This window comes from Colletotrichum lupini, chromosome 3, assembly GCF_023278565.1.
Source record: "Colletotrichum lupini chromosome 3, complete sequence".
NCBI classification, from domain to species: Eukaryota; Fungi; Ascomycota; class Sordariomycetes; order Glomerellales; family Glomerellaceae; genus Colletotrichum; species Colletotrichum lupini.
Genome location: NC_064676.1, coordinates 4117730 through 4139842, shown reverse-complemented (window position 1 = coordinate 4139842; position 22113 = coordinate 4117730). Strand labels below are relative to the sequence as shown.

General features: G+C 52.6%; 9 protein-coding genes across 9 annotated transcripts; 6 read left to right on the top strand and 3 right to left on the bottom strand.

The window, feature by feature from the left end:
• Positions 1–489: 489 nt before the first annotated feature.
• CLUP02_06007 (developmental regulator VelB) lies at positions 490–1998 on the bottom strand (the record flags this gene model as incomplete). Its single annotated transcript, XM_049285011.1, has 6 exons — positions 490–757; positions 816–1083; positions 1142–1434; positions 1495–1574; positions 1631–1685; positions 1745–1998. 6 exons carry the CDS (start codon positions 1996–1998, stop codon positions 490–492), a joined length of 1218 nt encoding a protein of 405 aa, XP_049142154.1.
• A 2937-nt stretch (positions 1999–4935) lies between these two features.
• Positions 4936–7842, top strand: CLUP02_06006 (helix-loop-helix DNA-binding domain-containing protein; the record flags this gene model as incomplete). Its single annotated transcript, XM_049285010.1, has 5 exons — positions 4936–5028; positions 5131–5156; positions 5221–5491; positions 5617–6297; positions 6352–7842. 5 exons carry the CDS (start codon positions 4936–4938, stop codon positions 7840–7842), a joined length of 2562 nt encoding a protein of 853 aa, XP_049142153.1.
• Positions 7843–8382: 540 nt separating this feature from the next.
• Positions 8383–8835, bottom strand: CLUP02_06005 (uncharacterized protein; the record flags this gene model as incomplete). Its single annotated transcript, XM_049285009.1, has 2 exons — positions 8383–8677; positions 8792–8835. The coding sequence occupies 2 exons, from the start codon at positions 8833–8835 to the stop codon at positions 8383–8385; spliced, it is 339 nt and encodes a 112-aa protein (XP_049142152.1).
• Positions 8836–10734: 1899 nt separating this feature from the next.
• CLUP02_06004 (dual specificity phosphatase) lies at positions 10735–12898 on the top strand (the record flags this gene model as incomplete). The annotated part of the gene is made up of 3 exons (XM_049285008.1): positions 10735–10789; positions 10906–11328; positions 11385–12898. The coding sequence occupies 3 exons, from the start codon at positions 10735–10737 to the stop codon at positions 12896–12898; spliced, it is 1992 nt and encodes a 663-aa protein (XP_049142151.1).
• A 230-nt stretch (positions 12899–13128) lies between these two features.
• On the top strand, positions 13129–13470 carry CLUP02_06003 (uncharacterized protein; the record flags this gene model as incomplete). The annotated part of the gene is made up of 1 exon (XM_049285007.1): positions 13129–13470. One exon carries the CDS (start codon positions 13129–13131, stop codon positions 13468–13470), a length of 342 nt encoding a protein of 113 aa, XP_049142150.1.
• Positions 13471–14297: 827 nt separating this feature from the next.
• On the top strand, positions 14298–17724 carry CLUP02_06002 (uncharacterized protein; the record flags this gene model as incomplete). The annotated part of the gene is made up of 11 exons (XM_049285006.1): positions 14298–14395; positions 14451–14475; positions 15570–15733; positions 15790–15836; positions 15912–16023; positions 16116–16418; positions 16487–16894; positions 17017–17190; positions 17256–17377; positions 17440–17531; positions 17611–17724. The coding sequence occupies 11 exons, from the start codon at positions 14298–14300 to the stop codon at positions 17722–17724; spliced, it is 1659 nt and encodes a 552-aa protein (XP_049142149.1).
• A 1024-nt stretch (positions 17725–18748) lies between these two features.
• On the top strand, positions 18749–18938 carry CLUP02_06001 (uncharacterized protein; the record flags this gene model as incomplete). Its single annotated transcript, XM_049285005.1, has 2 exons — positions 18749–18839; positions 18892–18938. 2 exons carry the CDS (start codon positions 18749–18751, stop codon positions 18936–18938), a joined length of 138 nt encoding a protein of 45 aa, XP_049142148.1.
• Positions 18939–20732: 1794 nt separating this feature from the next.
• On the bottom strand, positions 20733–21215 carry CLUP02_06000 (uncharacterized protein; the record flags this gene model as incomplete). The annotated part of the gene is made up of 1 exon (XM_049285004.1): positions 20733–21215. The coding sequence occupies one exon, from the start codon at positions 21213–21215 to the stop codon at positions 20733–20735; it is 483 nt and encodes a 160-aa protein (XP_049142147.1).
• A 422-nt stretch (positions 21216–21637) lies between these two features.
• On the top strand, positions 21638–21979 carry CLUP02_05999 (uncharacterized protein; the record flags this gene model as incomplete). The annotated part of the gene is made up of 2 exons (XM_049285003.1): positions 21638–21812; positions 21918–21979. The coding sequence occupies 2 exons, from the start codon at positions 21638–21640 to the stop codon at positions 21977–21979; spliced, it is 237 nt and encodes a 78-aa protein (XP_049142146.1).
• Positions 21980–22113: the final 134 nt, after the last annotated feature.

Genomic DNA, 22113 nt, shown 5'->3' with positions numbered 1-22113 from the left:
ACGGACCGGACTTCCCACTCGAATCCTGATCCTGTATCCTGCAGGGGGGCCTGTCTGCCTTACAGGAAAGGTAGGTAGGACGTTTTTTGGTGGTGCTCTCATATGAATAATGAGGGTTTATTCCAACTTCCTCGGCACGAGATCTCAGGCGGCAGACACATTACAAATCCCATCTCGGATTATTGAACTTTTTTTTTTTTTTTTTTTTCAACTTTTGAATTTTTCTGAAATTTTCCATGCTGGCGCCAAAGAAAGGCACATAATCCAATTGAGCATTAATACAAGTTACAAGCTTTGCTTGCAAAAACTCCCACTGGCCGGGAAAATAATCACACTTCATACCACAGTGACGTGACCGTCCAATACGCCATTTTCTGCGTACTGTATCCTTATGCTGTGATATTGCACCTCCTAAACTCCATGCCCCTTTGATTTCTTCATGGGACAAAACACACGTAAGGGGCGCGCCGGATCGTTCGCCTCTATGCGCTACTGGTAGGCTTCGTCGTCATCGTCACCGCCCTTCTTCCCGTCTGCGGCACCCTCCTTCCTGATGGGGATCTTGATGCCCTGCGTTGCGAAACATTTGCTGAGGGGAGTGCTCTCGCAGACACCGGGGAATTTTTTGGCCGAGTACACCTGGAAAGCGTCGCTGAAAGTTGCAGCGAGAATCGGGGCTTTGTGCTGGTTTACCATGGATCCGTTTGGATTGGTCGCGCCCGGGGGCTTCGCGATGTTGACAAATGAGAAGCGCAATCTTGAGAGTAACTAGTTAGTCATGCTGCTGATATATCGGATCGTATAAAGAAACCCACCTGAAGTGGCCTTCGGTTCTCACACTCAGGTCTTGCATGATGAACCAAACACCGACTTGATCGTCTACGTCGTTGAGGCGGAAGGCACTAGAACTGACGCTTCCAATGATGTTTCTTGTAAACATTCCTTGGGGTTGGCTCGCTGCCATGGATAGCGACTGGCGGTGGCCGTACGCCATATCCGCCTGCGAGGGCACGGGGCCTGGGTTGGCATGTTGTGGATAGTACTGAGTTGCCGGCGCAAACCGAGAATTGGTTGACTGGTATTCTGCACCAAGAGTCAGTACGTTAGAAGAACAGAGCAGCCAGATGGTCGGGAGACTAACGAGGATAGTTGGATCCAGCTGCCATGCCGTAGCTTGGCATCATGTGCTGTTGGGGCTGCGGCGGTGGCGGTTGTTGGCCGTATCCCATGGGTGCTGATCCATAAGGTTGCATATCTTGGTAAGGCTGCGCTGGCGGCGGGTTCATGGGGTCCTCGCGCAGCGCCGTGTACGAGTAAGGCTGTGTGGTCGATATCGATGCTGTGTTGGAAGAGTGACGAATGAGGTTCACCTCCTGGGTGCCATCTTCTGACCACAAGTCAACCTGAATAATGTAATGTGCCGAATCGATATCGCTGTCCGCCGAGGTTAGTACAGCAAATCAAAGATGCTGTGGTTCGTTGCGCCGCACGTACTTTGGGTTTATTTCTTGGCCAGTCTTCGCGTCTCGCACGACGACTTTGATACACGGAGGAGGGGTAATCGGCCGGCGATCCTGGGGTAATTGTTAGTGGGAGTCGCGAGTCTTAGAAACGGCAAACGTGAGCATACCTTGTCACCAAACCCGCACATTCGCGCTCGCTGAGGCTGCTGCACAACGACGAGCCTGGCAATCGCATTGTTAGTTCAAGTGTTTTGGTGCTTTGCAAGAAGCGCGCGACGTACTCGTATTTCCTGCCCAAATCATCCGTTTTTGAGATAGAGGCTGGCACGGGTGCCTGAGCCGGAGGGGGCGGAGGCGGTTGGTGATGTTGATGTTGCATAGGCATTCCGTTGGGCGGCATATTGGGCGGCATATTAGATGGCAAAGGCGCTGGTGCTGGATACCCCATGGGAGGAAGCTGGGGCATCTGGTTCGCGGGATGTCCAGGAGGCATGGGGTGGTAGCCGCCATTGGGATGCTGATGACCGTAATTCATGGTTGGGGTATTTGAGGAATCAATTAACCGTGGGATGGCAGGTGTCGGTGATGGATTGTGACAGGATCTTGGGAGATCGGATTATATACCTGGGCCCGGGCGGGTATACAGGTGTATGGTGTTTTTGGGTTTCGGGTTTAGATGGTTGAGCTTGTGCCGTAGTAATAAGGTACTGCAAGGTAGCTCCAAGAGTGCAGAGACGTGACGGGACAGAGCTAAGGTAAGCAAGCGGCCGAACAATTGGAGAACGGGAGCGACAAGGTGAAGTGGAGGGGGAGGGGGCGGGAGCTGAGGGGAAAGGAGTGTTTTGGTTTGCCGTTTGGGTGAGACCGAGCGAGCACCCACTCGAATGCTTGCTTCCCGTCGACCATTCAGCTGTAAGCCCGCTCAAGTAAGTAGTGGGTCGGCGGGCAGCGGCGGGCAGTAGCCTGCAAGCAAGTTGCCTTTTCGTACATCGTACCTGCTGCGTAGCTGTTCGTCCAACTTAGGTATCGAGTTTTGAACAAACCTTGGCTTCTTTAGATATTGTTACACTGACGAAGATCTCCTTGAATAAATCCCGAATGATGCTTCTCTATTTCCTTTCTGCCATCAGTTTGCTCTCATTTACTACATCTGATATTCAAGAGTCGCAACAAATCCCTCGAAATTTTTTGTGCGACCTGGTTTCCCGCATGAATGCTTCCGAGAGGTCTTCCTTACTCGTACTGGACGTCTCTGGCCGTTTCTGGCACGAAGGGCAAGGATGATTCAGCAATGACAGTGGTTCGAGCCATGTTTCCACCAAGTACGGTACCCATGCGACACTCTCGCGACATGGAGAGAGTCAGGAGGACTTTCACGTGATGTACAGCCACCAAACCTAAGCTTGGGCCATCTGATGCTTTGTAGCCACAATATGGCGGTGCAGGAAGCGTCGCCAAGCAGATATGTGGCGCTGATCGTCACTAGTAGCTGACCTAATCATGGTTGCACTCGGAAATCTGCACCCTCGGCCCCCGCCCTTCAACCCCCACGACGACGACGCACATTAACGGTGGTGTTCTAGAACCTCCGTTACCTAACGACTTTCACTGGAGATTATGTCTGTTGACTAACACAGCTCAAGGCAGAGGTTAAGGTAGGTGTATATTTACACCTAACTGCGAGAGAGTCATTGGCGAGATCGTTCGGATAGATAGAACAACCGCCGTTTCCTACCACACTTTCCATACAACGTGACTTTGGGAACTTACCTAGGCATTCGTAGAGGGGCAGGCAAACGCAGAGAGGGGGCAACTCGAGCCGTCACTCGGTAACGTGAGCAGCTCGTGTGAGAACCTAAAGCAGCAACAAGGACATCCCTTGATGACGATGCTCTTCTTCATCAGTCTCAATGGACCCTGGACTTTGGGAGACCAATACGACTGCAACCTGGGCCCAATGTCAATCAGCAGTACCCAACTACCGGTCATCCAAATTAAACCAAAGGCGACAGGTTGCATTGTTCGTCTGACCCCGTTTCTGGTCCCTTCATCGCTCATGACTTGCAGGCAGTGCAGCACCGATTCCGGGCTGGATATTAAATAACCGCACTATGGGCCTACGACGCCTGTCAGGATCGAAGTCGGAGATCCGAGATGGGACCCGAGTAGACAAGCTCACGAGTCACGGACTCGTAGTGTGGAACATGGCTCCGCCTGCTGGCTAGAGAGAGCCTGCCTGGGCTGTCAGTTTTGACGTCTGCCGTGATGGGCTTGGCTGCGGGATGTCTCTTGACTCTTCTGGGCGGTTGGGAAGCTTACCATACCTCAGCTGGCATCTCGCATCCCAAGGTTTCCTTAGTATGGAAGCAACAGCGAGTCTTGGGCTTGGAGCGGTTAAAGCTCGAGCTCGATTCCGACGAACTTGCGTGGCGCGGCGCCGGCGCCGTTGCCGATGAGGGTCCGGATCCACTTTAAGTCAATCTTGCTTGCTCAAGGCCTCGGTGTGATCGGAGCGCCAATCCGTAAAAAGACATCGGGTGAGAAAATTTCTCCCCTCGTCCCGTCCTCATAATTGAACTCTCCAGCGCCGTGACTGGGAAGTCGTGGGACGATGGCTGGGTGAGTGCCATGGTTGGGGAGAAAATACCAGCCATTGCACGTTGTGGTTTCCCCGACAATCATTCCGAGTCCGAGAGGGGCCATCTGGAAATAGTGTAATACCTCCACTGTTGTCAGTTGAAACTTGAAAGAAAAGAGGAGGTTTCTTATCTCATGGAGAAGGTTGGACAGGGTCAGATTGAGCACAGACAAAAGACCCCTGGGATAGTGGCAGGCAAGTAGAACTTGGCCAAGATGCGTACGGAGTAGATACATAGTCCTGAACTGTATAGTAGCCTGAGATAAGTATCCTCGTGGTGTTGTCTCCGGAGATATGGAATGGTCTAACTAGACGCAGGGAAATGCTTGCTCACTTCATAGTTCACACTGAGCATTGCCCGAGGGTTCGGACAGTGCTTGAAGCGAAGGCGGATATTCCCGGCCAGTAGGTAAGTGATCGGACTTGAAACCGTGTTGGGCAACTGTTTCGCAGCGAATAATCTTCGACTGCGGCTTCAGCGCAAACATACCTTACCTTGCGGCTATGATGGGTATTCATAGGCGCGGCGATCGCTCAGGATTGTCCTGTGACCTCATCCAACCTGCTGACGATCCGAGATCTGAAGGTGCTAGCGGGTGTCGCTGGTGGTGATACACCCGCCAACATGACATGTTGCCGTTGGTAAGATTGTTCGGGTAGGATCCCTGAGTACGGGAGTAACGGATATCATACTGTGTATTTTTTTTTTCTGCTTCCCAATTTAACCGCGTGTCGGTCGGTTCGACCAATTTACAGAAACCTAGTGCAGTTACGGATAGCTCAACAATAATCACATAATAAAATCCCTGTACTGGGGAGTCCTTGGAAGCATGAATGCGCCGGGCACGGGCCAGTTCACTTGTCATCCATGTCCTGAGCAAGGAAGCAGTCGATTATCGAGGCAAAGCTTGGGTCTGCCAGTCCAAGGTACGCGAGAAAAAAATGTGTCCACGGGCTCGTCAACCACTCACCGGCTGCCAATGGCAATCCATCCATCTGAATGCACCCCCGTCCCACCTCCTTCTCTAGTGCACTAATGCGTATGTACGCAGTAGGTGTGTCTCCCCCCACCATTCCCACCATTATCACCTGCTCGCTGCCACTGCCACTGCCTCTCAGTCCCTCAGCTCCGTCGGCTCGTCTTCTCCAGCCTCTCTCTCTCCACCAAGAGAGACAGGTTTTCCTGTTTCCAACACCATCTTTCAACCTCGTCCATCACTCCGTCACAGGTTGTTCAAAACCCGAATTCTTCTTGGCATTGAGAGAGCGAAGTCTCCCACCGAATTCATTCGGCGCGAGGCACTGCGCTTTACACTTTGCGCCCGGCACATTTTCATCCCGTATTCCCCACGCCCCTCGAACAGAACCCCACGACAAGCCGTGCCTTTACGTTCCATACACTGCCTTATGCGCAACCTACTGAGCCTCTCTCACCTATTTCACCCCGACATACTTCAACGACTGTCGCTATCGGCGTACGACCGCGCCAATCGAGCTCATTGATCAGGATCTTAGAAATCGGATATTGCAAAAAGGAAGGCGCACAAGATTCGACGGTGTTTCCACGACAGCGCCATTTGCAGTCCGGGCTTCGAAATTCTCCGAGCCGGAGCCGCAACCTTCAGTGTAGCCATGATGGACGCCGCCTCTTGGAACCCCCAGGACCCGACTTTGGCACCAAACCACGATGAGGAGTTTCAGCAATTCTTGGACTTGGGTGGGATGGGCAACCTCAGCGATGCGATGCCCTTCGACTTCAACGACTATCAGACTGGCAACGGGACCGGCATCATGCATCAGCCTGGTCGCGAGCAGATCGATACTCAGATGGGAGGAACCGACACGTCCATGCTCATGGGAGCTACCACCTCTGCTATGCAAGCGCAGCTTATCAACATGACAACGGCCGCCGCGCACCCTGCTATACAGACTCAAATGATTCCCCCGTCGACGTCAACCGATGCCATTACCGAAATCGACGCCCAGATACAGTACCTACAGCAGCAAAGGATGCAACAGCAACATCGCCAGATACAAGAACAACAAGTCGCATACTACGCTAGCCAGACACACGCCGTTCCCCCTACACCTCAGAGTCTCGAAATGCCGCCCGCCAGCAACCAGTTCTACTCAAACGACCAAAGCCAGACGCCCATGTTTGGCAGCAGGTATCAAAGGATGAAGGAGCAGCAGGATGTAAGAGTTGACCCCCCTCGCAGTGCAACGAACCTCTTTAGCTGAACGTAATAGATGGCTTTCACTCCCTTGGTCTCGCCAGCTGTAACACCGTTGGATCCTCACTTCCAGATGGAAGCTGGCGGATTTACAATTCCAGGCGCATACTTCAGCCCTCTCACCTCGCCGGCACTACACGCGCAAAGCGACCAGGGACTGCTTTACGACCGTCGATCGTCCCTCTCAAACCACAATTCACCAGCCGAGATGGATGTTGAAACCACGACCGCGCAACAGCCTGTGGTAGATTTATCAAAGAAGGCCCGCAAGACCAACGCCTCGAGAGCCAAGGCCAAATCTAGTGTGCGACAGTCGCCGATTTCAAAACCACAGCGCAAAAGGGCAACACCCACGCCGAAGATGGTATCACAGGCTCTCTCGGAAATGCGGGAGGTGAACGAGGATGGGTTGGATCAGATGCTTCCTTCGACGGCTCTGCCAGCCCCGATGAGCAGCGAGGAGTCTGAAAATGCGTCAGTATCGCCGGAGAACCTTTCAGATATGCCCCCGCCACCTCTTCCGCAACAGAAGCAATCGAGCAAATCACCCTTTATTCAACCTCAACCTCAACCTCAGCCTCATCCCGGGATTCCGGCTCACGTTCAAGGGAAGCCGTCTCCCGCCACACCGGCCTCTCTCATGAAGCTGCCTGCTTCCAGCGCAAACAACTCCGCCTCATCAAATCCTCTCGATCTAGGCCCATCAGACCATATTGAATCGTTCGAGTTGCCCGAATCCGTGAACTTTTCTTCATCAAAAACGAAACCCTCTAGACTGGACACATCAACGCCGACTCAGTCGCCTGTGGACCCTGGCACGGCTGCGGGGTCGTCCTTCCAGCCGCTCCCTTCCCCTGTATTCGCCAAACCCACCGCTGCTGCGTCAGCCAGCGCGAGCCCGAACCTTGCTCCTGGATCTTCAGGTCCATCAGCGCGGAAAACGCCAAAGCTGTTGGCCAGGGGAAGCCAGAGCAAGAGGGGAAGCGTGAGCTCGGTACACGTTTCGCCTGCGTTGCGGCCGAGGATATCTCCTAGCATCAAGCCGCTCCTACCTGGAACCCCCGGTGGCATGTCCGCCGAAGACACCGCATCTCGTCTGTTAATGTCAAAGTCCAACTATCAGAACATCCTCGAGGGCAATACCGTGCCCGGTGTGACGTATCCCAGCGAACTGTCGACCAACCTCACATCAAAGCGTACTTCTCACAAGATTGCGGAACAGGGCCGCCGGAACCGAATCAACTCGGCGTTGCAAGAGATTGCGACGCTGCTGCCGCAGCCGCCAAAGGAATCCAAGAGCGAAAGCGAAGAGAGGAAAGAGAGAGAAAAAGAGGCCAAGGCTGGAGGGGCGCCGAACAGTAAAGCCAGCACCGTTGAGCTGGCCATTGAATACATTAAACAGCTCAAGCAGGAAGTCGCCGATGCCAACAAGCGAGCCGAGGAGGCGGAGAAGAAGTTGGAGCTCAAGGAAAAGTCCTTGGAGCAGAAGGAGGCGGTGGAGAGCTAGACGAGCGCGTCTGTAATGATGGCCTTGAGAGCCACAGAGACAATATATTGGTCAAGAGACCGGGCGGGCATGATATATGAAGTAATTAAGGGGGGCCATAGAGGGATATCTGGAGTCGTATAACCGTTAGGAAACATATCCTGCCACGTTTGCTGTACTTGGCCGCATTAGGGGTCATCGCCGGCACAAGCCTGCCTGAAGCTAAGGTATTAGGCTCAGGAGAATCTAGAAGCAAATTTAGACTAGAGCTCTACAGAGAGAGCACTGGCGCCTTGTGATCATGTCACATATCATGTGGCTGTGTATTCTAGGGTATCACAAAAAATGTAAAAAATGAAGTCATGATGCATCGTTTCCCGTCTTCTCTTCCCATCGCGTGCGACTTCGTTCCCGCTCTCTTGTCTTGGATTTCCAGCGATCAGCTGTATTTTTTTTTCTCTCCTTTTAGTTTCCCATATTTCGAGTAGCAATCCACGAGAGGCGTTTTTCTTTTCTCCCCTCCCCGTCTTCACTGCTCCTTCTCTTTCTTTTCCGAGCCCCTTATTGCGAAGAGTCCCGGTTGTGTTCCAAAACATCAACATCCAGCTCCTCCATGACCTCGACAACGAGGTTCAGGCTCTCCATGAGGCCGTTGACGGCCACGCGAAGCATGCGGTTTGTGGTGGCCTTGTAGTGTACGCGCAGGACGGAAGCAGCGTCGGCGCCGGCGTCAGTCGGTGAGTCGGAATCGATGGAGAAGGTGCGACGGACGAGGGGAGACAGTTCTTGGTCGACGGCGAGGGCTTTGTGCGCAACGGTGGCTAGGCGCGGGGTCGGGAAGGGGACGTTGATTGTTCTAATCGTTTCGCATGTCTCAGTTTTTTGTACCTCTATGAGGTGGGTATGGTACAAATACGAGGAGAAATGGGGGGGGTCCATGCGGGATCTGGGTATGGCGGCGACAACTCACAATGAGCAGGGGAACTCTTGGTCAATGGTGTTGTGGACGGCCATGGTTGGGGATTCTCGGCGCTGGGAGTTCTGCGCTTGGAGGTGGGATGTGGAGGGAGGGGGAGGGGTGAAATCGAGATAGAGATAGTCAGGTAGACTATCTTAGGTAAGTAAAGTGATGAGGTGCCTTGGGTGGACAGAAATGGGCAAGCCCCGTCGATGTTGCGCTGTCACGGCGGCTCTGTGGGGGAGGGATGGAGATCTTCCTGAAAAGGAACTTGACAGGAAGCAGAAAGAGAAGGCAAAGTCGTCATTGGCGGCGCAAGAAAATTCCTGTCCGGCCGGCAAACACCAAAGTAACGTACTGTACGTACTGCGTGCGTACCTTGAAGAAACCAAACAATGAGCGGGACAGCGGGACGGAAACATGAGGTGAGCACAAACCTTGGAGGGACCGAGAAAAGTAAGGATAGTGTGACTACGTAGTAGGGAGCACAGTGCCCCGCCATTCCACGGGCTTGTTTCCATGGCGGCATCTCAGTCTAGGGTCGAATGTGACACACGACAGAATCAAGCAATGTAGCCAACGCACACGCACAAGGGCTCTCGGGCCGTCCCCAAGGTGACTTGGTGACCTCTTTGACTTACACACATGTTCTATTGGTTCCAACGGGATGGATGAAGTGCGTGTTGTTCCATACCTATCCCGTATCCGTAGACGGTAAGGTAAGGTAGAGCCCACAGTTCAAGAGTCCACAGAGGGACGAGATGCGCAACGTGGGGTTGCCCTGGCGGCTCACATGTTGTCTGATGCAATGCCGCCCGATAAGCAACCTGAGAAGGCTTAAACGAGTTCATGCGGAGACGGTTGCCCATCTGTGCCTGGCTGGTTTGTTATTGTTGGAACAAACCGATAGAACCTGGAGAGAGAGCAAGGGGGCATTTCTTTTGGGCATTAGCTGCGCAAGCGGTGGTCAACAGCCGTCAGATGCTGCAAAGGGCTTAGTTTCCATGGTAAAGGGAAGATACTTGGTACCTGTTTACCCACGGTAAGGTGGTGAGGTGGTAGATATCTTAGTCCAGGTGGTAAGCCAAGCGGGATCTGAGGCGGGTGCGTTTGCCTCAGGCGTTGTGAGCCAATGGGACGGTTCGATCCATCCGTCAGGAGGCGCACCTGGCCAGTGCTCCCCCTGGCAGGTTGTCGTGACAACGAACCTGGCAGCCCGGCAGCCAGCACAAGACTGGATGAGCAGGGCCAGAACACACCACAGCGCGGTGGTCGCCGTGGTGCAGGGGGGGCCACCTGGGGGGCGCCACACTGCACAGAAGGCTAAGGGAACAACAACCGACCCTTGCTGTTTTGGGCCGGCCCCATATTGACCGCTTGGAGCAAAACACACAGCAAACCATACAAAAACACCGTCACTCGGTCTCCTTTGCGCTTTCGCAATACCTTCCTTTTACCTCATCCTCCCAATAGACTCCGACAATTGTCTTGTCCGCCCTTGAAGCATCACATCTCCCTTGAGTCGGGTTGCTGTTTTCTCTTGCGCTTCCTTCTCTATTCTCCGCAAGGGCGTCGCAGCTTTTTGGGTCAGACCAGGAAAGAAAAAAACATCAAAACCGAAAAGGTGTACAGTAGCTGCTTGTTGTTGTTATTGTTTCAGACCAGCCATTTCAACATTCCTGCCTCAACCCAGCTCACAATCCCGCACCCATTTGCTGCACGACGCTTTTCCCAGGGACCGCCTTCCCGAATTCCCTTGCGCGCGCATTACTTCGCATACAAAGGAGTAGCCTCGCCTCTGGATAATCTCGGCGCCTGCCTTGATCATTTCGACCCCCTCCAGCCTCCAGCCTCCTCCAAGTTGCATCTTGGTTTCCGGCGCCGAGAGCAACTGCCTCATCCCAACCTCAACCGGACAATAGCTTCAGAGAGGAAACAGAGACTCACGAGTCCCAATGGCGCCTTCATCCAAGAGTGCCAACATGGGCCAGGTCATTGAGTACATCCCAGGTGAGTTATCGCGCGTGCTCTTTCAACTCCCAAATCGTGCATTTTGCCCGCCCTCAACATCACAACCATGTCGCATCATTATCCTGCGCCGTCTCGGTCGCCTCGCTCGCCGCAAGCCGACGTAAGCGCAACATGCGACAGCTTCAACTATGCCTTACCCCAGCTTCATCCCTACCTCTATTGCGCCTTCTTACCAATCTCAATTCTGACTTGGCTTCCAGACCGCCTGTACCTGGCCGCCTACATCCACCCGCCCACGGCCGAGACCATCTTCCCCTACGGTGAAGCTGCCCAGTCTTCACCTAGAAAGCGATCACAGAGAGCGGCCGAAGGCCCGACACCCGTCCAGACCGCCGCCCGTCAAACACCGTACTACTTCACCGTCGACGATACCCTCCTGTACAATGCTTTCCACCACGACTTTGGCCCGCTCCACATTGGTCACCTGTACCGCTTCGCCCTGCAGTTCCATGACGTCCTCGGTGCCAAGGAGAATAAGGATCGCCCAATTGTCTTCTGGAGTAGAGCCGACCCCAGAAGTGAGTCGGCGGTATTAGATAGTTGTCATGGGAACCCCCAGCTAACAGTTTACAAGGTCGCGCCAACGCTGCTTGCATGCTCGCCTGCTACATGGTCCTTATTCAGAACTGGCCCCCGCATCTGGCCCTGGCCCCCATCGCTCAAGTCGACCCACCTTTGATGCCCTTCCGCGACGCTGGATACTCTCAGGCCGACTACGGCATCACCGTCCAAGATGTTGTCTACGGCGTCTGGAAGGCCAAGGAGGAGGGCTGCTGCGCCCTCGACAACTTCGACCTCGACGAGTATGAGAAGTTTGAGAGAGTGGAGCACGGAGACTTCAACTGGATCACGCCACACTTCCTGGCCTTTGCCTCGCCGCAACACACACCCGTTGCTAAGGTCCTCGAAGGCACTGAGGAATTTGATGCGCTTCCCAAGTCACTCGGCCAGTTGGATGCCAACAAGACGCTTCCCCAACCCTTTAAGAACGTTCTGAAGCATTTCACCGAGAGAAACATTGGCCTCGTTGTTCGCCTCAACTCGCCTCTGTACTCCCCGTCCTTCTTCGAGTCAATGGGCATCTCTCACCTCGATATGATCTTCGACGACGGCACCTGCCCGCCTCTCACCACTGTCCGCAAGTTCATCAGACTGGCACACGAGACCATCACCGTCAAGAAGAAGGGCATCGCTGTCCACTGCAAGGCCGGTCTCGGAAGAACAGGCTGCCTCATTGGTGCATACCTCATCTACCGCCACGGCTTCACGGCCAACGAGATCATTGCCTTTATGCGCTTCATGCGCCCCGGTATGGTCGTCGGTCCCCAGCAGCACTGGCTTCACATCAACCAGGGTATCTTCCGTGAGTGGTGGATCGAGGAGCGCATCGAGCGCAAGCTCCGCAAAGAAATGGCCGCCAATGCCGCTGTCCCCAGCACCCCGATCCGCGCCATGCAGAAGACGTCGGTTCGTGCCGGTCAGGCATCCACGCCCCCGCACCGAAGCACCTCCAACCGGACGCCTTTGAGCGAAGTCGACCACGACCGCAATAACATTGGGGTTCAGGAAGACTACCTCCCAGCGCCGACTCCTGGTCAGCCGAGGAAGACCAATAGGGCAGACCGCCACCACCCATACCAAAGGTCAACTTCATACACCGCAACAGTCGAGGAAGAAACGGGCATCCACCAAGACGCCGAGACCATCACAGTCCACAAGCATTCTCATAGCGCTGAGTCGGATGAAGAAATTCACCTCCGCATGCGCTCGCAACGGAAACCGTCCGCGTCACCTGGTCGCAGTGAAAAGCGCTCGGTTAGTCACTCAGCTGCCGCTGTGTACCAGACGTACATCGACAACGATGCCAGCAATGACGTCGAGAACCTCGGAACATCACGCGTCAAGCAAGTGGATAGAGTCAGCAGCGCGTCCGGCATTCTCACCAAGGTTCGTGGCAGTAAGCGATCGGGCGAGTCGCCGAGGTCCAAGGATGGAGTTCGAAAGACGAGCGGCCGTGTTGGCAGCGTGGGTACCTCGGCAACGTCAGCCACGGCGGCGTCGACGGCCCGCAAAGTCTCTGGTGCCTAGGTGACACGCAGAGGCATCCAGCCTGGCCCTCGTTCTTGAGTTTCTACTCCGGGCCACGTGACTCGGGCCGACCACTTACTAACCACTTATGATGATGATGATCACGACCGGTCCATGTTGTTCTGCATGAATTGGCGTTGGGTTCTGGTAACCTTGGAGATTGCGGCAAATTAGGATGGTGTTTACGGGTGGAAGCCGGCTTTGACCGGCATGATGTCCACGACACGGCGATGATGACAACGATGAAGATGAACGGGTCCCTCGGGGCGCATTTCTTTCTTCTCCTTCCCCAAGCATTCGATGCATATTATACCTGGCTCGGCAATCGGCCGGTTCAAACCTTGCTTTTGACTTCTAAGGCGTTTACGGGGCGGCATTCTGGGATTCTCGAATGTATTGTAATTGTATTTCTCACTGCGGGTTTTTCGATCCCAGACATTGTTTTGGTCTTTCTGTTCGTACGCTCGGGGCAAGTGGGAAGAGTGAAGAAAACAAGGCAACTGGCAGTAGGCATTGGCTTGTTTTCCTGGGGAGAGATGTTTCTGTCAGAACATAGATACAAGCACACGTGATGGAGGAGGTTTTCTTGCCCCGAGCTAATTTTCCGCATCAATACAAAAGTACAAACACTTTTCGTCTGGCTTGGAACTGCACTGTGATGTGGTGAGATGTCCTTTGGGCCATTGGACTAGACCAGAGACTTCTAGGCCACTTCGAGGTTCTTATACAAGTTGAGTGTGACGCTTGGATTGTCTGAATACAAGCTTCCTACGTTTGTACTACTATACAACGTCTCTGGTGGTCTTTTCTCTACACAGGTCCTCTACCTCACAGTGAATTGATGGGCAAGCGGTGGTGTCAACATTCGTATAACGATTTTCTGTTTTCTCCATCTCTAATGCCAAACGGATAGTTTTTTTTCCATTTCGTATTTCTTTGTATGAAGGTAAGTATATATCATTGATCCTCGCCTGGTCTGCGGCATCAGCCGTTCCTCGGGGCGTATTTCCATAGCAATCATCTCGAAGAGGAGGTAGCAACTGAACGGAGCTGGAAGCAATGTACGTGACTTGGACGGAAGACCCTGGGCAAAACGCGGCGGGCGACCTGAGGGCCTCGTCGGAGGCAATCCTCCAGAGCAGGCACAAGGCACCCGTTGCGTCCAACACGATGGCGCCGAAATGATCTGTCCGACAAATCCCTTCAGCGGGTGCTGGGCGTACTGAGCAAGTATGTATACGCAGGGTAGAAGATGGCGAGAAGGGGAACGAGGGCAATGGAACAACTGACCTACCTGTACTAACAACGACAACAACCACGACAGCGTTACGACGTCGGAACTGATTAGTGATCTCATCCGCCCTTCCGTCCATCTATCTTGCTCGTAATGTGACCATTAATGAGTTGGGTACTTTACAGGTTGTTGAGAGCTATTCATCAAGACTCGTCCCTTCGCTTCGGCTCATTGAATAATGGCCTCCTCGCGCTCGACAGAAAGTCAAGCTCGAGAAGGAACACTGACTGCTCTTGATCTCATTACATTGTTTATCAGTTCGTCGGTCGTCTGGTCTGGTCCTGTATGATAATATGAGCAGTGTGTCATCCTAGTTGTACTAAAGTCTCGTAATTACAATGCCTGTTTCTCAAAATTTAGTAGATTTATAATAGGATCTGTTGCAACTATCATTTCAACCTCGGCGTTTGAAGATTCTTTCACTATCCCTCTTGGACAATTTATTTCAAAAAGCAATAAGTATAGATTTGCACCTGAAGTTGACGAAAAAAATGAAGCACGATGGAAAAGCATCTTTCTCCACCATTCTGTCATTCTCTCTTGTTGTTCATCACAAGGTAATCATAGGGCGATGATATTCTGCCAGCACCTGCCGATATCCCGCCCCCAAGTGTGGCTGCGACCGCCCCTGCCTCCGAGCCCGGAGGCCAGCTGCCCATACCTACCCACTTACCTACCTACTTACCTACTTACCTACCTACCTACCTACCTACCTATAACCACTACTTTATTGACCTCGCCGTCGCTACCGCTACTACTACCGCTAATTAAAGCTATTCTTAACGTTAATATACTATAAGAAGAGAATAATCGTAAAGTTAACAATCCCTTCGTTTATTAATATACCGTTAATTACGGCGAATACGGTTACGTAGAGTACGATTACTTACTTTATAGCTAGCGCTTCTCTAGCCTACTTAAGGCTAGAGTAGTACTTAACGAGGCTATTTACGAGGCTAGCTTTGCGGTCCGAATTATTTAATATAAGCCCTCTACTAGAACTACCGTTACTTATTATTATACTTATAACCCGCGTCGCGATCGAAAGTAGTAATACCTTATAAAGTTAACCTACTTAAATAAGTATTATAAATCCTCGACCTTATTATAAACTACTATTAGTAAATCGCTACTAGCCTTTTGAGTAAGTTAATTAGGTAGCTAGTTAATTAGGTAGTTAATTAAATAGTTAATTAAGTAGTTAATTAAGTAGTTAATTAAGTAATTAATTCGGCTAAATCGACGATTCCGTTAATTTAGGCTAATTCGTTAACTTAGGCTAATTTGTTAATTACCGTACTTTTTCTAACTACGCAGAGCCTAGCTTACGTATATACCCGAGACCGGCGGTCGTGTGGCAGCCGCAGCCACACTTAGTGGCAGAATAGCGGCAGCTGGTGGCAGAATATCATCGCCCTAATCATATCACATCTCATCTCACTACATCGTATCACATCTAATCTGGACCCCAAGTGTAGGAGAAATGTTGTCCCCAGATCTCTCTTCTTCCCGTACGCAAGGAGGTCGCTGACCGGCGTACCGTAAGCATAGCATTCCTTCTGAATATATATACACGGCAGAAACACAATATTTCAAGACGAAAGATGCCCACTTTCGCTTCCTTGCACATGACGAGCGGAGAAGGTTAAAATCATCGTGTTTCCATCTTAGACTTCGAGTTCATATGCCCCCAGACTTTCAAGCTACGACGAACCCAAGAGCACGAGGCAAATATGGAGGACGAATGGCTTACCATACCACTTCAGCTCGGAGCCCGCAGTTCAAGTCGAGACAGAAAGGAACTAATTCACCTACAGTCCGTCCCGCACGGGTGCGAATAACCTGCAAGTTGCAAATCGAGGACTAACGTATCCGCATACAACGTTTAACCGACACCACCCATCGTCCGCCGATATTCTGCAGCACAACAACGACGAATCCTACGTCCCCGCTACAGAATCAAACAGGGACCCCGCCGAAGCAGGGGCAGATGGGGGAGAAGAGAAATAGGGGGAAAGAGCCGAATAACGGAATGCCCAAAATCCTTTCGTACTGGCGCTGTGCCGCAATCATATCCGTGTTCCCTCCTTGGTCTGTCACTCGATTCAGTTCAGACCTGGTCCGCGGCCCGCCGCCAGCACTCAAAGTCGAGACTCGAGAGCTCTGTTTCCTCAAAGATCCCAGCGACATGGTTCTCAAAGTGGGGGTCTGGCGCAGCATGCGACTGTGACTGCTGCGCTGCTGCATGACAGTCTGTGGAAACATAAATAAAAGAAAAAACGCTTTGACGTGAGACAACCGTTGTACTTTCGCTTGCTGGGATTCGGCAAAAAGCCATGTGTGCTTATGGGGTTTCTTCCCAACACTCCTCCTAATGCCCATATCGTATACGAATACTCTGTAGATAAGACGCTCATGCAATACCAAAGCCCAACAGCAGGAAAGCTAGCTGTGGTTGCAATCGGCAAATCTATCCTCTCTTCTACCACGAGAACAACGTTCCATTCACATTCCACACACACTGAAATTCATACTGGGGGTGGTGGTGGCTTCGGTGCTCCTCAAGAAGAAAAAAAGGTGAAAAGTGACAGCTTACCTATACCTTACAACCCCCCCCCCTGCTTTTTCCTCAACACAACGTCGGAAAGCCTTAAGAGGGTTAGCAGCCTTTTCATACTCTGGAGACCCGGAAGCCTGAAGGGGTAACAAGGTGGATATGCTCTACTTTACCCCCAGAATTCCGGGGGGGTTACCGTTTTGCTGCCGCGCGAACGTCTAGTGTACGGGTAGCGTGCCTGACGTAGCCGTGTGTTCCATGGCGAAGCCCGTCGCACTCGCAGAAGGGGGCCTATCTGCACAACATCCCATCCTTCCCTCCACCCCATCTCGTGGTGAACCCCGAGGGGTTCACTATTCTAGTGAAGAAGTTCCGCTATCCGTACTGTCAGGCTTTACTCACCTGGTTAGAACCTCGTACTCTCGTCAGGCTCGTCCAGCTGTGAGTTGCCGTTTTGATGATGAAGGAGAACATATCCATCTCCCTGACGCTGTCAATCACTGTAGACTGGCTAGTCTAAGAAGCAGTACGAAACACAGAACACTGCCTTGGTCCTTTGATATCCGTATCAGTATCAGGGCTGACTTACTTTCTCCGCTGTCGCTTTGCGCCGCTGAACAAGATGGTGGTGGGCATTGTCGATAAATTGAGGGGAGAGCCTATGTGTGAATAAGACTGCGCTTGAGAAAGGAGACCAAGTCGAGCAGAAGTCAATGTTCATCTGGCTGGCCCGGGCCATGTTCAATACAAATGAACTTGTATCGGGAAACTGCAAGAAGTCTGTTCGTTGCCCCAGGCCCCGGCCATATCACGTCGGACCATGGGCAAGGGTTTCCACCACGCAGCCACGCTGCGCAATAGAGTGGGAATGTTAATGGGCTTTCGGTCAAGTACTCCGTCCTCCCACGATCCACTAATGCACATCCTTTGGAAAATTTTCGCAGCGGCATTGCGCCAGAACAGCCCATTCTTTGATCTCGTGTGTTGAGATGAATATCATCAGGTGATTGGCTTGAGGCGTGAGGGTAAAGGCTCTTTCGAGAGTGAATAGTAATAGTCAAGTCTTGAGGCGGTTAAGAGTGTTGACAGTGCGGCTCTGGCGGGAAGACAAAGAAAATCCCGAGAAAATCTCTCTCTAGAAAGTGAAGCTGCGGTATCAGGTCTCGGCCCTGAAGCCGTAGGCTGCTGGTCGTTGCGCCAACTTAGGCTTCGCCTCATCCTGGCCGACAGGGTCGTTTTGTCGCAAGTCTCCTGTCGGGGAGGGACTCGCGACCAGGAAGTTCGCAGCAAACATACACGATCCAAACCAAGGATCCTGCAATGATGCGCATTACCATTGCAAAGTCCGGCACGGTGCGCAATCTTGTCAACCCAGCAGAGTGGCACACTTCTATGGTGCTGGTGAACTGGTGAAATGCCGCGACCCAAGTGCGTGGGAGCTAACCAGACGTTGGCCACAAGTGATGTATGTTCAGTGCCACCCTGCACGGCTCCTGTGCGTCTCGTCGCCCGCATGTAGACGCGGGTCGATTGTCAGATGTAAGTGAACTTGTGTGTGTGCGTGTGCGCGCGCCAGAGACCAAGAGGGAGACGAAGTGCGTGTGTGCGGAAAGAGTGTGTGTGGTGCCGCCATATGCAAAACATATATAAGCGAATGCATCCTGTTCCTCCAGGACGATGGAGCCGACGATCAACAGGAGAGAAAAACTTAGTCGGCAGCAGATAGCTCTTTGGCAACCGGAACTGCTCAGCCTCAAGAGACCCCCGTGTCGCATTGCAATCCAGAACCCACCGTCTGTTCCTCGTCATTCGTCGCATTGCACACTCCTGTCATTGAAACTTGGCAGCCCCAGTTTCTCCGTCACAGCATTTCTCGACGGGCCGAGCCGTCAAACACTATCCGAACGGCTGAACAGCGCCACACAAGACCGTCTCGACTTCAGGCAAGGTTTTGCGAAGAGAAAGAAAGACCCAGCAAACTCAAACCGTGTACCGAATCATGATTGATACGCGAACGAGGCCTGCCCGGTCCCATAACAAGCCGCAAGCAAACGCCATGGCTGACAAGGTCTGCGCCCACAACAAGTCGGGTATCTGTGGTTGCAATAACATAGTACCGTGGAACAAAACCCTATGCGATAGCTGCGAGCAAGGCAATTGCTCGGGTTGAAGACCAGAGGAGAAGCTAGACCGGACTCGTGGGCCTGGACAATGGCTATTTTACGCTCCGTGCTCAATTCGAGACGCAATATCAGGGCAACGGGTACGCCACGTTCGAGTCGCGTGTGTGGCGTATAGAGCTGGAACTTCGACTGGCTTGCTATCGAAGCAGGAGGATTTGGTTTCGAGTTGATTTGGCGCAACGATGATGCGACATATTTCCGGATGTCGGTAGCTAGCTGCGGCTATTGCGTGCATAAAATACGGCCACGAGCGTGATCTGCCGTAATAGGAGTCGACTGGATAGGTTTGGGGAGTTCTTTGGCTTTGGAGGATGGGTTTTGTGTCTCGCATTCGGCGCGGTGCGAGTAGCTGAAAAAGGAGGGAGAGGGAATCTCGAGCTCTGCACTACCATTACACCGCATACATTAATATATTTGCTTACATGTATTGCTGTGCTCCATGCCTTCCATCGATTGGACTACTCGTCACCAACGAGAGAAGTCTATTGACCTATTCTGCACGATGGAAATCGAAGTGATCTCTGCAGGGATGCATGCCGCCGGGATGGTGCCGCTGTTGATACTCGATTGGCACACAACTGTCGGGAACCGAAGGAGGGGAAGACGCCGTCGAGCTTGATGTCTGCCATGTAGTACAATGAGGACCGAGGATAGCAATCATCCGTGTACCACCGGAGATCAACGTGGAAGTGAGGAAAACCATGCAGTACAAGGTACTAGTAGTTTGAATGAAAAGAGAAGAGTTGGAAACAGTAGAAATTCCGACAAAGATGATGAGGAGTCGTCGGATGTCTTTGTTGATGGGCAGACCACAGACGACCTAGAAAGCGGCCCGTTCCTTTAGTAAGGCAACCACGTGGGCGAATCAGCGTGACGAGCCTACCACGCCTTGCCGTACCGTTGAAATGGTCTAATCTACCTACTTACGGATACATACCCTAAGGTAAGGTAAGGTAAGTACTGACGGAGTACTGAGGCTGGCGTCTGAGGCTTGCCGTTGGCCCACCCTACAATTAGAGAGAACCAACGGCCGGCAGTGCCTGACTTTGCTTCATCTCGGAGGCTTAGACAATGGTACTGTCTTAGCCACTCATTTCAGATGCTTCCTTCTGTTGCAAGTCAAATCTTCCCAAGGTCTAGAGCATTCGGGACTCATCCTTTCAAGTATAACCCATGCAGGCGCAGGAAAATGAGCCACTTGCTCTCTGCTTGCAAAGGAAAGAAAAAGGTCACCGGCTACCCGGACAACGTTCACTTTGAGCTGATGGTGGCCTGCCTATGCCTTAGTAGATGAATTGAACTGCGAGGTGGGTTATAAGTAGAGTATGTTGAGACCCTGCAGTTGTCGTGCTCAAATACACACATGGTGAATCAGGGAAATGTCTTTGCAAACATCTCACATCGAAACGGCCCGATCGTGCGTCATTTCATCAAAGTCACTGCATTCCAGAGCCAATGAGGGGCAAAATGTGAGGTCATCTCAGGTTCGTCTCATTCAGAAAATAGAGTATGAGTATGTGCATCGTCTGTCGGGTATGTCTGCAATCATGTCCCAGTAGGTATAAACTCCTCCAACTCACCCGACACCCAAACAATAAGTCTATGGCTAGAAGTGTAAGGCCACCCGGTAGCCGAGGCTCCAATCCGCTTTCCAAAACACCCAGAATCGTTGATAAAATAAAAGGTCTCCAATCAGCCTATCCCCTGAGAATAATAGTGAGATCAGTCGTGAATCGAATTAATGTGAAGTGACTGAGAGTTGCGAATTCTGAGTTGCTCTTTGACGACCATGTAAGCCGTCTAGTTCAGCGCGAGAGCAGCGAGACCGACAACGGCGGCCATCAGACCGCTCTGAACGAAAAGGCCAGAGCCGGCGCTTGCAGGTGCGGAAGGAACAGCGCTGCCCGCAGAGGTGGGGGCGGAAGAGTCGGCAGACGTCTTGATGGGAAGGACGGTAGACTTGGTCCAAGGAGCCGAGGCGGTCGGGCCAGCAAAGCTGGTGGAGTTGGCAGCCGGGTAGAAGTGGGACGACGACGAGGACGACGACGAAGAAGATGAAGACGACGAGGTGGAGGTGGAAACGGGCGTGGAGGTCGTCGAGTTGATGGTAGGCGCAACAGTCGAAGTCGGCGTGTACAAGGGGCACGCAGTGTTGGTCGGGTTGCACTTGGTGATGGTAACCGTCTTGGTGGTGGTGGCGGTCATGGTCGTGGTGCTCTCATCCGCGGATTGAGCAACGGCGACCGAGGCGGCCAGGAGAGCAAAGATGCTGGTGAAACGCATTTTGATCGATGTTGGTTGGATAAGTTATGTAGGCTTTGAGAATCGGTATAAGTCAATGTATGACCAAAGCTGACGAGTTTCCACCGGGTTGAGTTGTGCGTGAGCGTGCAAAGCGTGTGCCTTTAATGAATGCAATGTCAAGGGAATGACGGTACTGTCTTGTCGATATTGATAAATCTGAATGAGAGTAATGTGCAGCAAAAAAGGCACGATGACGAAGAGCAGTTGCAAGAGAGTGTGGGCACTGAACGCAGCGGTAAGGAGAGCAACGGTGAGGAAACAGAAGCGAGAGTGTAAGGCGTGTGGGAGGGGGCAGGCGAGGTATTTCTCCTTTTCACGACTCGGCCGAACAACCACGACACAGGTCCTTTGAGTCCTGACTCCTCCTACCGCCCCCGGCGCCCCGTCTCCAGCAGAACTGTATGGGCAACCAGCACAAGCGCCGCTGGGCGTGTGGGCTGGCGGAAATTTTGCGAGCGTTGGGCGACACGGCGTTTCCTGTCTCTGGTATGCCTGTGCCTGTAGGGTCCCGTCCCGATGGCCCCCATCCCTCCCCCCGTTGTCCCCCGTTGGTGGTCGACGCGGCCAAAGAGAAGGGTGTGTGGGTGACTAGTGGGCGCGCGAACGAGGACATGGGGGCCAGACTCGTCGCTCTGTGCGCTTTGCTCGGCTTTGCTTTTGCTTTTTTTTCAAGTGTTATTATGCTAATAACCGCTACCAAAGCAAGCAAGGCTACAAGCCGCACAACCCCAGGGGCGAAATGACCATGGGGGCCTTCCCTGCCTTGCCTTTGGGGGAATGCGACGCTGCTTTCTGCTGTAGTGCTGATCCAACTGTCAGAGTTGTGAGAGAGTCCTATCCGTACCACAGTACGAAGTGGAGAGGAGAAGCTGAGCTT